The sequence below is a fragment of the Aethalodelphis obliquidens genome, unplaced genomic scaffold, assembly GCF_003676395.1.
Source record: "Aethalodelphis obliquidens isolate GAN/ISIS:26980383/991018 unplaced genomic scaffold, ASM367639v1 scaffold9, whole genome shotgun sequence".
NCBI classification, from domain to species: domain Eukaryota; kingdom Metazoa; phylum Chordata; class Mammalia; order Artiodactyla; family Delphinidae; genus Aethalodelphis; species Aethalodelphis obliquidens.
Window position 1 is genome coordinate 44380159 of NW_020837953.1, and position 16001 is coordinate 44396159.

The following is a 16001-nucleotide window of genomic DNA, read 5'->3' on the forward strand; positions in this document are numbered from 1 at the left end:
TAGCAAGCGGGAGCTACTCTTCTTTGTGGTTCACGGGCTTCTCATTGCGGTGGCTTCTCTTGTTGCAGATCATGGGCTCTAGGCATGTAGACTTCAGTAGTTGTGGCGTGCAGGCTCAGTAGTTGTGGTGCGTGGGCTCAGTAGTTGTGGCGTGCAGGCTCTAGAGCACAGGCTCAGTAGTTGTGGTGCATGGGCTTAGCTGCTCCGCGGCATGTGAGATCTTCCCGGACCAGGGCTGGAACCTGTGTCCCCTGCATTGACAGGCGGATTCTTAACCACTGTGCTACCAGGGAAGTCCACCGTGTATATCTGTAACTTACAAATGGCTTTATATTTCTATAGTCTTTCACCTTTTTTATTTAATATTTATTTATTTATTATTTATTTATTTGGTTGTGCCGGGTCTTAGTTGCAGCAGGAGGGCTCCTTAGCTGTGGCATGCACGCGGGATCTAGTTCCCTGACCAGGGATCAAACCCGGGCCTCCTGCATTGGGAGCGCAGAGTCTTCTCCACTGCGCCACCAGGAAAGCCCCTATAGTTTTTCACCTTTAAAGTTTATATTATGAGACTTTTCTCATTCTAAAATTCATTTTAGAATTATTAAACATTTTTAATTATTAAACATTTAGATTTCTATCTTTGTAATATTTTTAAGGCAACACTGAACCTCTTGTATAAATTTGTGACCCCAGTCTGATTATTTCTTCAGAATTCCATTTGATTTTAATCCTGAGATGGGCTATCAAATAAAGGAAGCACAGAATGATACCATTATTTTGGGGTTTTTTTACAAATAACGGTTTGTAAAAAAATATTTTACAAATATTTAAGCAAGGAACCTATTTTCTTGGAAGTTTTTCCCACGAGTTACTGAGAGGGCTGACTGCGTGTGAGCCCTACAGGGCTGCCAGGCCAGACATGGCTGTGCCACAGAGCAGTGCCCCCAGGACAGCCAGGGTCTGTACAAGGCAGGGCTGGAGCGGTTGAAGCCGACAGAAAAGCCAGACGATCGGTGGCTTGCGCAAAAAGATGTTTCTCCTCTGTTTCTTCTGTAAATACAGTCAGCCCAGAGCTGGTGCGGCGACTGCTGGTCCTGACTCCGGCTGCCGTCTTGTTGCTCTACCGTCCTCAAGTCAAACACAGGGCTGCCACCTCATGGGCCTGGTAACTGCCCCAGTGCCACCACTATCTCCTCATTCTGTTTAACTGGAAGGAGGGGAGATCAACGTCCACTTCCCATTGGCCAGAACTTAGCCCCATGACCACAGCAAAGGATACTAGGAAAGTCGTTATTTCAGTGCCCAGCTGAAAATCCTGGGTACTATCATTGTATAGTCAGAATTTGGAAAGAATGGACATTGATACACAGTGAGCTGTCTGCCAAAAAATGGCAGAGTCTCAGCTAAGAAAAATAGACAGATGCGGGGTGGGGGGGGCAGTTCCCTGGTGGCCCAGTGGTTAGGATTCTGGGCTTTCACTGCCGTGGCCTGGGTTCAATCCCTGATTGGAGAACAGATCCCACAAGCCATGTGTCACGGCCAAAAAAAGATAGATGGGAATGTGTTTAAGCAAGAAATTGTATTCTACTCAGGACAGCCTGAGGAGGCTTCCTGAAAGGTGCATCTGGGTCGCACTTGGAAGACGAAGGGAAGAAGTGCAGAGAACCTTGTAGCCAGTGCTACAGAGTGGGCCTCTGATAGAGACCGGCTGGAAGCTGGTCAGAAAAGCAGATCCCCAGGCTCCACCCCAGACCAGCCCTATCAGGATGGAGGGTTGGGCCCGGACACCCGGTCTGAACTCTCCAGATGGTCCTTTTATGCGTGCTTAAGTTTGAGGACCACGTGCTATAAGCAAGGCAGTGGGCCCCAGACCGCGTTTAGTGGGCTTACCACTGGTCAGAGGTGAAATGAATAACGGAGACAATGTATTAAGTTTCTCACAGAGGTAAAATGATTCCTTGTCCTGTATATCCTTGCTCGTTTTGTCTCTGGTTTTGTTTTTTAATAAGATGGAGACCATAGACCGTAGGAGTAGAGGTCTTTTTTAAGTGTCTCGTCTTGCAAAAGAAAAACTTGGCAACCGATGTCAGTGCCCAAATGTGTGTTTGAAATTTGGCCCATGGAACCCCAGAGTCCAGGACCACTGAGCCATGGGATAGGGCCAAGAGCCTTGGGGGTTTGGAGAACAGCTGTAGTTCCGTTTCCCTGAAGCATCAAGTCATGGGGAGATTGTTCGGATCCCCAAGGACCAGGGAGCATGTGCCAGTGTATGGAGGGGCGCATGTCAGTCGGGAACTGCTCAGTGATTCTGAACCCTCAGCGATTCTGAACCGTGGAGGCTGTGACGGGACCTGTGCTCTGGGAAGATGATCTGGCAGGGCCGGGTAGGGTTGGAGGTAGAGAATTTATGAGTAGAAGGGCTCTTTGCTCCAGGAGGTACACTGCTGTTTGTGGTCCTTAGGAAGCTTGCCATAAGCATTTTCAACCAAGTAACACCACGTACTGGCCAAATTCCCACTCATAACCACAGCTGGCTGAACACGATGCTTAAAAAAAAATGACTCCAGGTGCTAATCAATGACAGAAACGCATTCCTGCTCTGTGGCAGCCCCATTGCCTTGGACGGTGGCTGTTCACCCACCTCTTGTCCTCGTATAAACTATCTACCCTTTAGGAGGTTGGGACAGTTGACCCACTGGAGAGTAAGGCTTTACAACTGAATTGTAAATGCATACTGGTCTGAATTTGGAGAAACGTTTCATATGATACCTTGGTTTTTTCCATCCTGATTTAACTGGGCTGTATAACAATGGCTACTAATGGCAAAACCACAGTTCTTCCTCCTTGTGATCTGAAGTTGGGTGACATTTCTGGGCTCTATGTCCTGTACATGTGGGGAATTTTTTGCTTGAAATGTATTCAGGGCCGTTTTCTTTGAACTTGGAGGGTCTGAGCTACTGCTATACATACCAGCCTAGAGGTCCTGTTTGCTGTTGGCGCTTGAAGCCGAGACCACAGCTTTACCTCCTCTACAGGAGGGGCCGAGGGTGTCGTTTATTGTCCTCGCTTCAGGATGCACATGCTGGAGCGGCTCTGTTAAACTTGGGGGAGGGATGGGATAGACTTGATCTTCCACTGCCCCACCCCCGCCCCACACAGTGCCCCAGGAATGCCAGGGCCCCCATCTGGGCTCAGCTGTGCAGTGCCTGGAAGAAAGCCAAGGCAGCTGACTCCACTGGGTGCCTGGACCCACATCCTGGCCTCCCACGTCCACTCAGCCTGTTACTCAGTGCTGCCAGCTACAGGCACCGTCCCTAGTCTCATGGAGCTTACAGTCTGGCTCAGGGTACACCGAAGTGAGCAGGCTGTCACAGCTCAGAGGCATAGACGTCTTGATGTGCAGGCTGTGATGTCAACACCATGAGCCAAGTACACGGCTGAACCCAATCAAGCCTGTAGCAGCTGATGGATTGGCTGATGATCTCATCTGCTGTGTGATCCTGACCCTGGGTCGGGTAACAGTTCCGTGGGAGCCAGCTCCTAGCAATTCTTTTACTGCCTTGGCTCACTTCCCCTTTAAAAGGAGTTTAACCCAACCAAGGCTCATTGCTGTAAGGCTTGAGGCTTGCACTAACTGATAAACACCAGTGTGTTTTTCACCTGCGGTTAAGGACACAGGCTTCCCAACTCCAAGCAGAGGTTGCAAAACATGACTCAAAAAACATCCCTGTCATAATGTCACCAGTAGCTTACACCAATTTCATCTCCCTTCCCCGGCATTAGAAGAACGACGCATGTAGAGCAATTAGCATTTAATATTTGGTAATTAGCATGCTTAATGTGATTCAGAGAAGTTCCTTGACATTTTCATAAAAACAGAAAGCACATTTCCCCACCCACCCACCCTTCAAGGAGCGAGGCCTAGTTTGGCAAGAAAAAAACCCAAAACAAAAAAACTGTGGGCCAGTCTTTTCTGGTGCTGAATATGCATATGTTGGCCTCTTTCGGGACACTGCTGGTAAATTTAGAAACTCGTTAAGAACTCTTTCTCATTCAGCAGCCATACGCTCATGGCTCACGGAATCTAAGGGGAAATGGCTAAATCGAGCTTAAGTCGTGGGGCTGTGATGGTCCTTCTCAAGTAAATAAAACCCTCGTTGTGCCCCCGACAAACCACACACACTGCTGAAGTCCAACAGGGAGTCAAATTCAGGGACGCGGTGAGAGATACATTCTACTCCGTCGCTCCAGCGCCAACAACGTAACTCTTCGCCGGACAATGTAGCCGCCCACTCCGGAGTCTCCAGCCCGAGGGTTCAAGCCGGCGGTCCGCACGTCCCGGCGCTCGGACACTCCGCGCCGAGCCCGAGATGTCAGCTCAGGTTTCCCATCCGGAGTCGGGTACCCCTCGCTCCCTCTCCGCGCCCGTCGGTGCCTCCCCAACCCCGGCCCCACGTGGCCCCGGGAAGCAGGCCGCACTACCCTGCTGCCGCCGACTGACAGCCGGCCGCAGCCACCGGGCGCCGCGCTCCAGCGAGGCAGCCAATGAGCGCGCTCGGAGTGCCGGCGTGGCGGGACCGCCGGGCCGCCGAGAGCTCGCGCCGCCACTGGAGGGCTTGGGGCCCGCCCCTGGCAACAGGCCCCGCCCCGCCGGCAGGGTTAGGTTGCGGCGCGGGCGGCGGGGAGGAGTTGGTCCCGTTGTGCTGCGGCTCCGCGCGGCCTGCAGTCCCGGGCCCGCGCCCCGCGCCGCCCGCCCGCCCGCCGCCATGGAGCCCGGCCTTGACGGCCCCGCTGCCTCCGGCCCCGCTGCCATCCGTGAGGGCTGGTTCCGCGAGACGTGCAGCCTGTGGCCCGGCCAGGCCCTGTCTCTGCAGGTGGAGCAGCTGCTACACCATCGACGCTCGCAGTACCAGGATATCCTCGTCTTTCGCAGGTACCCCCGCCCGCCCGGCCCCGCTCCCCGGAGCCCCGGCGACGGCTCTCAGCCCAGACCGCCGGCTGCCAGCTGCCCAACCCCACGCAGCCCGCCGGGACTCCTGCCCCGGTCTCGGCCCAGCCCGCCTCTCTTCCTGCCGGACCCCTATCTTGCGCCCTTTACCTCCGGATGCCCCCGGCCGTCTCTGCCCGCTCCTGTCCCTGCAGAACTGTCAGAAGTTCTCGTAACTAGGCCCGTCTCTTCCCTCAGTCCCCTCCCCACCCTGCATCCCGTCTCGCTGGGCTGGGGGGCCGGCGTTGCGGGCGGTCCTCTTCGGCGGGGAGGGAGCCGGAGTCTGCGCCGACCCGACGCGCCGAGCTCCACGTGTCAGTCCCGGACACGTCAGAGCCGGGACCCCGAGTCCAGCCTCCACCTAGCGGGCCTGCCCGCCGATCCTCGCCACGTGTCACCCCTTAGGACTCACCCCTGGAGCCCCTCTGCAGGTTGGGGGAGATTCTTCTCACCCTGGGCGAGTCGGGGCACGTTGCCCCTTTCCCGGGGAACCCAGATTCCTGACTGTCACTCCCACCCGCAGTAAGAGCTACGGTAACGTGCTGGTGTTGGACGGTGTCATCCAGTGCACAGAGAGGGACGAGTTCTCCTACCAGGAGATGATCGCCAACCTGCCTCTCTACAGCCACCCCAACCCACGCAAGGTACTCCCATCCCACCCACATCCAGCCCTGAGGCCAGTGATAGGTCCCACAGAACAGTGCTGGGGGCCTCAGCTGCGCTCAGTGCTCAGCTCAGGTGCTTCCCAAACAGCTGTCAGAGAAAGTGCTAGCAAGGACGAGGGGGCTAACGGGGAGAGCCACCCATTTTACAAGGATTGGGGGCTGACAGCCTGCTGAGGCCTGGAGCTTGAGAAGGAGCCGTGCTGGAGGGAGTTTCCAGGAACGGGGGACACATCGTGCCAGGTTCCTAGGGCAGGAGAGCTTTTCTAGGAGTAGAAAGTGAAGTAATGAGGCTTGTGGAACAGAGGAGCGGAGAAATTGTTCCAGGTGGTTCTGTCTGCTCAGTGCAGTTTGGGGGGCAGGGAGGCCAGCCACTGAGTCCTGCTGGAGCCTGTTTGGTGGGGCTGGTGCCCAGGGCCCCGCTCCTGGCTGACTCTTCCCCTGGCAGGTGCTGATCATCGGGGGCGGGGATGGGGGTGTCCTGCGGGAGGTGGTCAAGCATTCCTCCGTGGAGTCGGTGGTCCAGTGCGAGATTGACGAGGTGAGTGCGCAGAGCCGGGCGGGGTTTGGATTCAAGTCCCAGTGCTCCCTGAATTGGCTGTTTACCCTTGGGCAAGTGGCTTAACCTTTCTCGGCCTTGTTTCTTGGTCTCAAGAACACATTGGAGGATTCAGTAGGAAAAGCAGATAGTAAAGCACCTGGCACAGAGTAGGTGTGCCACTGATGCTAGTTCTTAGTAAGCCTAAGAGCTGATGCGTCATAGAAGTCCCAGGGGACTCCAACCACTAGCGCACCTGCCCTTTACAGAGCGTGCTTCAGTGAGCATCTAGGTTCCGGGTTCAGTCCCTGCCTCCTTGGAGCTGATATTCTAGTTAGGAGGCGGTATCAAAGGGTTATCTGATAAAGGAATGTGAAGTGGGTCCCTAGGGTGTGGGTCGATGCTGAGGTCTGAATGAGAAGCAGCTGGCCACGTGGAGACAGGGAAAGGCTCTCCCGGTGGAGGCTGGAATTCTAACCCTCTGAAATAGCAAGATAGCCACTCAGCTGCAGTGGCTGTGTCTGGGGAGAGGGAGTAGGGGTGGTGGAGGTGTGGGCCGAGCTGCAGGCGGGAGCTAGCCCTCCGAGAAGTTATGGGGAGGTACCAGACTGCTCTCTGTTTTACAGATGTGGAAACTGGGGTTCCACAAAGGAAGTGGCTCGTCCAAGGTGACCGGGCTCTGAGAGGGGGTCCCACTCGACTCTGTCTGCCTCCAGGGCCCCCAACCCCCGTGGCCCAACCTGTTCCCTCCTATCTCCTCCCCAGGATGTCATTCAAGTCTCTAAGAAGTTCCTGCCGGGCATGGCCATTGGCTACTCTAGCTCAAAGCTGACCCTACACGTGGGTGACGGTTTTGAGTTCATGAAACAGAACCAGGACGCCTTCGACGTCATCATCACTGACTCCTCAGACCCCATGGGTAAGCAATGGATGGCCTGGGGCCTCTGGCAGCCACCAGAGGGAAGGCCAGCCTCCCGCTCTGTGTCCCAAGTCTGAGTTGTGGAGTAGAGGACACAGGGGGCCCCAGAATTAGTGCAGCTCTTTTCCCTTCTGAGTTGTCACCTCCCCACTCAAACATGGCTCAGCAGAATAGGGGGCTGGGCGACTGCACAAAGTTCACAAGTTGGTTGAGGACCTGGAAGAGAGTGGGGCTCTGGGCTTGGGCCACTGAGGCCCCGGTTTCCTCTTCAGCCTCCTCTCTGCTCGACAGGCCAGCATCAGGGTGTGCGGGGTATCTAGCCTTAAACCAAGGCTCAGGGTGGAGACTCCCCTGATGCGATGCCTATGAGCATCCCCCAGGAATGGGATTAAAATGTGGAGCCCCCTCATACTGGGGTACTGGATCCCTGCCCCTCTCAAAAGCACCCTCTTCGTAGTTGGTTTCTGAACTCCACAGACCTGGCTTCAGTTCTCAGCTCTGCCCCTGGGCAGCTGTGAGGGTCTGTGTGGTCAGGTGACAGCGGCCCTTGCCGCCTCCAGAGCCAGGCTCAGGCAGTCTCAGCCGGAGCGTTCCTTGTCCCTCATCCCCTGCTCCCCTCAGGCCCTGCTGAGAGTCTGTTCAAGGAGTCCTACTACCAGCTCATGAAGACCGCCCTCAAAGAGGACGGCATCCTCTGCTGCCAGGGTGAGCGGGCCACCCCGTGGGAAGGGGCTGGCTGGGGTGGGAGCGTGGGGGGGGGGCACCACCTGCCCGGTGCTGATGCTGCCTGACCGGCCCCCAGGCGAGTGCCAGTGGCTGCACCTGGACCTCATCAAGGAGATGCGGCACTTCTGCAAGTCGCTCTTCCCCGTGGTGGACTACGCCTACTGCACCATCCCCACCTACCCCAGTGGCCAGATCGGCTTCATGCTGTGCAGCAAAAACCCAGTGAGCTGTGGGCTGTCCTGGGGGCGGGAGCGGGGCAGGTGGGCACGGAAAGCGCTCCCCTGAGACCCCCCCCTTGTCCCCAGAGCACCAACTTCCGGGAGCCCGTGCAACAGCTGACGCAGAAGCAGGTGGAAGAGATGCAGCTGAAATACTACAACTCCGACGTGCACCAGGCAGCCTTCGTCCTGCCCGAGTTTGCCCGGAAGGTGAGCTACCTGCGGGGCAGGGAGACCCAGGGCTCCCTGAAGGGCCCCTTTGACCCCCTCACAATCCAGCACCCTCCTGACTAGGCCTCATGTCCCACCAGGCTCTGAATGATGTGCACTGAGTCCACGTGCCACTGCCCACGCTGCCCAGGACCTTGGCCAGGGAGCCTCCGGGGCGCCTGGGCCGCACCAGCCCTGGACAAGACCCCCGCTGGCTCGCCCACCAACCGAGTGTTACAGGCCCCAGAACGCTGCCCGGCCGGCCCTGCTGGGCGGACTGTCTGTCTTCCTGTTTGTGGAGTTCAGCCTCCAAGCCTATACCAGCTGTGTACAGCAACCACCCACCTTCTGTCGCCCCTCACTCACCAAACACGTGTATTTATAACAAAATGCTGAATTGTGTGTCCCTGGACTTCAAACTGGCCCAGGCAGGGGCTGCATCAGCCATTAATGGGTTCCCCCGTGTGCCAGGCCCTGAGCTGGCCCCGCTGTCTGGCCTTCGATTGTCTGCCGTGGGAGTAGGCAGGCCTGCCTCCCTGTGTAACCGTGGACCGGCCCCTTGAGCCCCGTGGCGCCCAGGGATGCGGCAGTCATCAAACTGGAGCCAAGTCTGTCCCGAGAAGCTTTAGCATTCCTTCACCAAGCCCTGTACAAGGCTGGTGGTGATAGGCCCATGGGGCCCGGGCTGGGGGTTGTCAGAGTCAAGGGCTTTGTTTTGTCTTGGGGCTGCCCGGCAGGGCTCTCAGAAGACTCTGGGCCAGGTCCCATCCTGGGGTGGGTGCGGACGTGACCCCAGAGGCAGCTTTGAGGAGCATGACTGGGGTCCGGTTCCCTGGGCCTGCAAGTCAGGGGCCTTGACTCGGCTCAGATTACAGACCTGGGTTCAGATCCTGCTGCCCCCCTCGCGAGCCTGCCCTCTGGTAAGTTCCTAGAAGCTTCCCCCAAGTGTTGAGAGGTTGAGAAAGCAGGTGTGGGCGGCTACACAAGGACTCTGTGGGCATGTGACTGTCCCCTCTCCAAGGTGCTGAACCGGCAGGCGCCTCGGTCCTGCTGACTGCGGGGACTGAGGGTCTGGTGGTGGGACCAGAGCCACCACAACAGGATGCAGGCTGGTGGAGGGCGCCTCCAGCCCCCTCCTAACTCGGGGGATTGGCCCCTGCTCCTTGCAAAAGCTGGCATCACCTCCCCCGCCCCACACCTGCCCTCGGCAGGGACGTGGTCAGGGAATGTGTTAACCTGGGAGACTGGGGCTGGCAGGTTGGGGGCCAGCGTGGGTGTGGGAACCCTGGCGGTGGTTCAGGGATACTCCCAGCCCCGCTCCTACCCTGGGCACCCACCTTGGAGGCCCCACTCGGCAGGAGCTAAGACTGCAGTCATAATAGGGGTGGGAACAGGGGTCCAGCTGTGCCACCAACTCCTCGAGTGGCCTCAGGCCAGTCACCCACCCCCTCTGGGCTTCCCGTGCTCCACCCTCACGAAGCCCCTGGTCTGTGAGCATGTTTTGGGGTTCATCCCTGGTCAGCAAGTCTGATCCCAAGCTAACCTCCCCATTCCAACCCCCCGGTCTTCCCCCTCCCGCGGAGGCCCGGCGGAGTCAGGACTCGGCTGGGCTGCAAGAAAGTACCAGGAAAGGAGGACTGGTGATGGCCAGCTATGGAGCACTGTCCTGTCACCAGCTTGACAAGGAAGGCAGGCAGGAAGATACTGTTAAATCCACACAAGATGAGGTGACATGCCCGAGGCCTTACCAGGCAGCTGGTCTCCCAGGAGCCACTCCGCTCCGTGGGCCTCTGCAGCTCAGCCGGAGCACCCTGGGGCTCCCAGCAGGGGCAGCTGCCTGGACCTCCACTCTCAGTGGCCCTCCTCCCCGTGGCTCATCTTACTGGCCAGGCTCCAGGAAGGTCCATCGTGAGGATGACCCAGGGAATGAAGGTGGGCAGGGAAGGGGGGCGGTCCCAGCGCTGGGGGCACTGGACCTGGGTCACACGAACTCTGTGACTTGAGCTACGCACAACTCCTGACTCGGTCACCCTGTCTGTAAAATGAGAGCAGTGGTCCTCAGCTGTTACAGGGCTTCATTAAGGAGCACGTGTCACGTCGTTCTCACTGAGCTGGTGGAAATCAGGATTTCTTCTCAGGGCAGAGGAAGAAGAGAGGGCCCAGGTTGCAGAAGTAGCTGCAAGAATGCCTGACCTGGACTAGAAGGTGTCTGCAGTGTCAGTCCCTCCACTTCCCCAACTTTTAGTGGCATCTGCATGCATGTGCCCACCTGGAAAGGGTGGGCGTTGAGGACTGAACCCCACAGCTGGGTGGATGTGATTTGAACACAGACTGATCCACAGAAGCAGAAGCAGAAGCAAAAGCAGGCGTTCGGTGGGGGTGTGACCTGAGTCCTCCAAAGTTCCAGAAATCTGGAAGAGGGCCGTGAACAGGCCCAGTCTGTGGCACGGAGAGTAAAATCAGTCCTATCTAGAGCTCTGAAATTCAGCTATTAAAATCAGCCCTGCCCACAGGTACAGAGAACAAACGTATGTACACCAAGGGGGGAAAGTGGCTGGGAGGGGGGGGATGAGTTGGGAGATTGGGATTGACATATATACACTAATAGGTATGAAATGGATAACTAATAAGAACCTGCTGTATAAAAAATAAAGTTAAAAAAAAAATTAGCCCTGCTTCCCCCCCCGCCCCCGGTTTAAGGATACAAGTAGTTCCCATGCGGATTGTTAGGAGAGAAAGAGCAGCCCTGCTGTACCTGCTTTTCTCCCTGGAGGCAGCCACGTTTACCTCTTTCAGCTGAGCATTTTGCTCATGCCTCTAAACAATATGCTTGTATTACTGCTTCTCGATTTGTCAGTTTCAGTCATAATTGTTGATTTTCCACTGGGGAGCGTGAGGATTTAGCTCTTTGCTTCCCTGCCCCACCACACTCTCAAGCATTCAACGATAACCTTGGTTGGCTCCGCAATCAGTGTTTGCACCGTTACAAGTTAGGCAAATGCCGTTCTCAGCTGAGACTCAGAGAAAATGGTAACTTTTTATCTCTGGCACAGCTTGTTTTTCCTGGAGGGTTTTTGCATTCGCTTCATTTTCAATAAATTTATCACTAATTTAGCCCCAAACTTTTACCAAATCGCTAAAGCTCTTAAGACCTTTGGATTCAAAACACTTCCTGAGGTTCTGGTCAATGTGCTAATCAGTTGTTTTTTTTTTTCCTTATTGTGAGATTCTAAGTATTTTACGTAGCCTCATTATAATTATAATTCATGATTATATTTATTGGAATGTTCAGTAATAAGAAACTAATATACATACCGTGCATTTCTTTATTATGAGTTGTACCATAATGTATATAACACTTTCATTCAGGAAAAATAATTACTGGAAAAAAATTTTTTTGGACAATCTTTGGACTCCACCGGTGTCCTATCATTTTCATCTTCCTGAAGAATCTGTTCCAAGCCTCCTGACTACCCCAAGTGGGATACCCTGTCGGGACTCTTGTCTCTTGGACCCCATATCTTCCTGTTTCTTGGTTTACTCCCTCGTTTTGGTGAAGCATATCCTAGAGGAGCCTTCTGAGAAAGGGGACAAGGGATGAAAGTTTTCAATAACCTGACATGTATGAATCTCTTGTTTCCATCTTCATGCTTAATTGATGGGTACAGAATTTGGTTGAGTATAGAAATATGTTGGAAATTATCTTCCTTCAACGTTTTGAGATTTGCTGTTTTCCAGTGTTATCTATTCCTGTGTTTAAAATTAGCCCAAAATGTAGCAGATTGAAACAATAACAATAAACATGCCTTTTCTGTGGGTCAGGAATTTGGGAGTGACTTAGCTGGTTGGTTCGGTTTAGAGTCATTCATGAAGTTGCAGTAAAGCTGTCGCTAGAGCTGGAGGGTCAGCTTCCAAGATGACTCAGTCACATGACTAGCAGATTATGCTGACAGATGTTAGGAGGCCTCAGTTCCTCCCCATGTGGACCTCTCCACAGGGACACTGAGTGTCCTCACACATGGTGGCTGGCTTCCCCCAGAGCGAGTGATCAGAGAGAGAGGCAGGTGGACGCTGCGATGTCTTGTATGCCTAGCCACACATTACACACCATCATTCCAGTCATGCCCTATCCATAAGCCCTACCCAGTGTGGGAGAGGACTACACATGAGGGCGTGAATACCCCAATATGGGACTCACCGGATGCTGGCTTCTAGTTTCCAGTGTTATTTCGATAGCTCCAAAATCATTCTTTTCATGATCCTTTGTAAGTGATCTGCTCTGTTTTCGCTCTCCTCCCCTCTCTCTCTGTCTCTCAAAGTTTGTAGAACATAATTTTTCTCTCTGATGTTTTGCAAATATCAGGTGTAAAATTCTATTTTCATCTGTCGTTCTGGGCACTTGGAGGACATTTTCAATCGGTAAACTCGCCTTCTTTTCAGTTCTGGGAAATTTCCTTGCATTATTTTGTTTACAATTTCCTTTCCTCTGTTTTCTTTGTTGTCTTTTTCTAGAATTCCTGTTATTTAGTCTTTGACATACTGTATAGGACTTTACTGCTTTTTCATTTCTTTTTGACTCTATTTTTATGGAAGATTTCTTCAATCTTATCTTCCAAACATCTTGTTGAGTTTTTTGTTTCTGCCATATTTTTATTTCCCCAAGCTGTTTTTTGTTCTCTGAATGCTCTTGTTAAATAGCATACGGTTCTTGCTTCTTGTTCTGGCCTCTCTTTTTGCTTTGAAGATATTAATTATTGCTTCATTTTAGTTTTGGACATTTTCTTCTCACTGCTTCTTACTGTTTTGTTGTTGGTTGGTTGATTTTTTTGGTCTTTCTCCCTCACGTGTGAGGTTTTCCTCAGTAACCCTTGAAGGTTCTGCTCATGAGTAAGACTGGGGACTAAAAAGCTAATTGGAAGCTCTGAGCGCGTGATGGGGGCTTGTCAGCTGACTTTCACTGTGGGTGAGGCGGCTGAGCCATTTGCTTGTAGAACCTTAAGTCAGTGTCTTTAGGTCTTTCCTCCTGAACTCGTCAACACTTCCCAGGAAAAAGAGAGAAGCCTGGTGGCTGCCAGGTTCTAGGAGTTGAGTCAGAGGAAGGCTGGTCTGTCTGCTTAGTGCCCCTGTTTTCTGTCTGCCCCTCCCATGCTCAGCTGGACCTGGGACTCTCCATATACTCCCTCCAAGAATAAGTCTCCACGTTTCTGCTGAGGTCGGGGGATGGGAAATAGGGATTGGCAAGATTCTTACATGCGTCCAGAAGGACCTGGTGCCGCCAATTCCTGATTCCACCGCCAACTTAGAGTTGCTTCCTGGAGAGCTGTTTCCACCTGTCCATCTGTTTCCCCAGCTTCCTAAATGTTGATGCCGCCTCCTCTCCCACATTCCCCATCGTCGTGGGCTCGTGTTTTTAAGACTTTTCTCTTCTCTCTTATCGTAGCGTTTCAGGAGGCAAAGGTAGGTGTGTGTGTGTGCCTCCCCCATCTCCGCCTAGAAGCCGTCGCTGCCGAGGTCATTGTCACAGAGACCCTGGGCGACCTCGGAAGTCACACACGGCGGGGGAACCACAGAGGTTCAGGGTGAGGGACAGAGCCAGGATTTGTCCCCGGAGCTGGCTGTCATCCAGGTTCAGCCCCCTGGCTCCTGGAGCATCCTGTCCTGCCTGCCCGGAAGTCTGGGCAGGCAGGAGTCATGGGGTCTGTTCCCAGAATGCCAGGGGCAGGGCGGCTGGGGGCAGGGCCGGCTGTTGGACAAACAGATCAAAGGTGAGGCGCCCCGGGGCTCCAGACCGGGCCTGGCCGAGTGCACCATGAGGTGGGTGGAAGCCCCCAGGGTCTCCCCAGCGGGGGTGAGGGGTGAGACTGGGCCTCACCGCCCCTCCCCTGCGCTGTCTTCAGGCTGCTGGTCACCCTGGGTCTGCTGTGGGGCTCGGCAGCCACCACGTCCTCGGGCCCGCAGTGGCCCAAGCCCGTGTTCGGGCGCCTGGCATCTCCTGGCTTCCCAGGCACGTATGCCAACAACCATGAGCAGCGCTGGGCCCTGACGGCGCCCCCCGGCTACCGCCTGCGCCTCTACTTCACTCACTTCCAGCTGGAGCCCTCCTACCTCTGCGAGTACGACTTCGTCAAGGTGCCGGCAGGACGGGCTGGGGCACGGGGACCCCCGGGGGCGGGGGCTGGCCTCGGAGCGCGGGCGGGAGGTCTGGCAGGCCCGGGGTCTCGCCTTCCCCCCGTGACCCGCAACCCCACAGCTGAGCGCCGGGACCACGGTGCTGGCCACGCTGTGCGGGTCAGAGAGCACGGACACGGAGCGGGCGCCCGGCAACGCCACCTTCTACTCGCCGGGCTCCAGCCTCGACGTCACCTTCCGCTCCGACTACTCCAACGAGAAGCCGTTCGCGGGCTTCGAGGCCTTCTACTCAGCAGAGGGTGAGCTGAGAGAAGGCCGGTTGGTGCGGGGGGACTATCTTGGGCCAGACCAGCCCTCCCTTCCCCCCGCCTCCCTGAGGCTGGACTCCTGCCAGACCAGCAGGAGGGCGTCCCCACCTGGTCTGACATCATCATCGCAGTGCAAATATCAGCAACAGCCAGGACCTCTGCTCTAGGCTGAGCCCCATTCAGTGCCAGGTGCTGAGCCAGGACGTCCTCGTGGGCCCCGTGATGCAAGGACCAAGTGAGCCCGTTCACAGGTGGGACGGGTGCCACTGGGCTGAGCGCGGCGTCTGCCTCTGGGCTTCGAGTCTGGCACTTGCTTTCAGATTCTGGCTCCTGCAGGGACTTGCTGTTGGCCTCGGGCAAGTGGCTCAACCTCTCTGTGCTCATCCTGAGACTGCTGCAAGAATTTGGTGAAACCCATATAGAGGCCCACCCACTGGGTTCCCTTGCCGGTCGCTCCTTTCACTAGCCTAGTCACCACGAGCAGGACCATTAAACCGTCATTGGTTTAAAAAAGATGGTATTTAGGTCTCCCTCCAAGTGGTGCAGCGAGGTCGCAGTGACCCTGGGCCTCTAGCGCTCAGCTGGGCATGAGACACCTGCAGACAAGAGGAGGCTCCTCTCAGGTCAGGCCATGTTACTGGAGGGGCCCTAAACCCGAGCCTAGGCCTCAGCGATGTCCTCTCTCCTTCCCCGCTGACTGCCTGCCGGCCCCTCCCCCAGACATCGACGAGTGCCAGGTGCCCCCAGGAGAGGCCCCCACCTGCGAGCACCACTGCCACAATCACCTGGGTGGCTTCTACTGCTCCTGCCGTATGGGCTATGTTCTCCACAGGAACAAGCACACTTGCTCAGGTGAGCTGCAGCTGGAGGGGGACCCTGTGCCCAGCCTGCCCCCACCCTGCCCCAAGACACAGCTGGCTTCTCAAGGCCATAGCTGCTCTGCCCAGGCGACTGGAGGGCCCACTGGCCTTGGTCCACTAGACACTTCTCCTGGGTGACGGCTCCTTTTCAGATCTTCTGTCCCCTCTCACCATCCATCCACCCACCCATCCATCCATCCACCCACCCACCCATCCCCATCCATCCACCCATCCATCCATCCACCCATACCCCCATCCATCCACCCATCCATCCCCCCACCCATCCATCCATCCATCCCCCCTCCCCATCCCCCCACCCATCCCCCCACCCATCCCCACCCATCCACCCACCCACCCTCCCACCCATCCACCCACCCCACCATCCACCCACCCACTACCCACCCATCCATCCATCCATCCACCCACCCATCCACCCACCCACCC

The 16001-nt window shown here is 55.6% G+C and overlaps 2 protein-coding genes across 3 annotated transcripts in view; both read left to right on the forward strand.

Annotated features, from left to right (window-relative positions):
* Nucleotides 1-4676: 4676 nt before the first annotated feature.
* On the forward strand, nt 4677-8650 carry SRM (spermidine synthase). Of its 2 annotated transcripts, XM_027110197.1 has the most exons (8): nt 4677-4933; nt 5511-5631; nt 6098-6190; nt 6953-7106; nt 7728-7811; nt 7909-8054; nt 8138-8260; nt 8362-8650. In XM_027110197.1, exons 1-8 carry the CDS (start codon nt 4767-4769, stop codon nt 8380-8382), a joined length of 909 nt encoding a protein of 302 aa, XP_026965998.1. In that variant the 5' UTR covers nt 4677-4766; the 3' UTR covers nt 8383-8650. The 2 variants fall into 2 exon arrangements, with proteins under 2 accessions (XP_026965998.1, XP_026966000.1); XM_027110199.1 differs by lacking the exon at nt 6098-6190 and having other exon boundaries at nt 4678-4933.
* Nucleotides 8651-13192: 4542 nt separating this feature from the next.
* Nucleotides 13193-16001, forward strand: part of MASP2 (MBL associated serine protease 2) — a 13758-nt gene continuing 10949 nt past the window's right edge. The window contains exons 1-4 of the mRNA XM_027108309.1: nt 13193-13223; nt 14121-14389; nt 14511-14688; nt 15418-15549. Of these exons, the coding sequence (XP_026964110.1) occupies nt 13193-13223; nt 14121-14389; nt 14511-14688; nt 15418-15549 (610 nt within the window). The remainder of the gene's footprint in view (nt 13224-14120; nt 14390-14510; nt 14689-15417; nt 15550-16001) is intronic.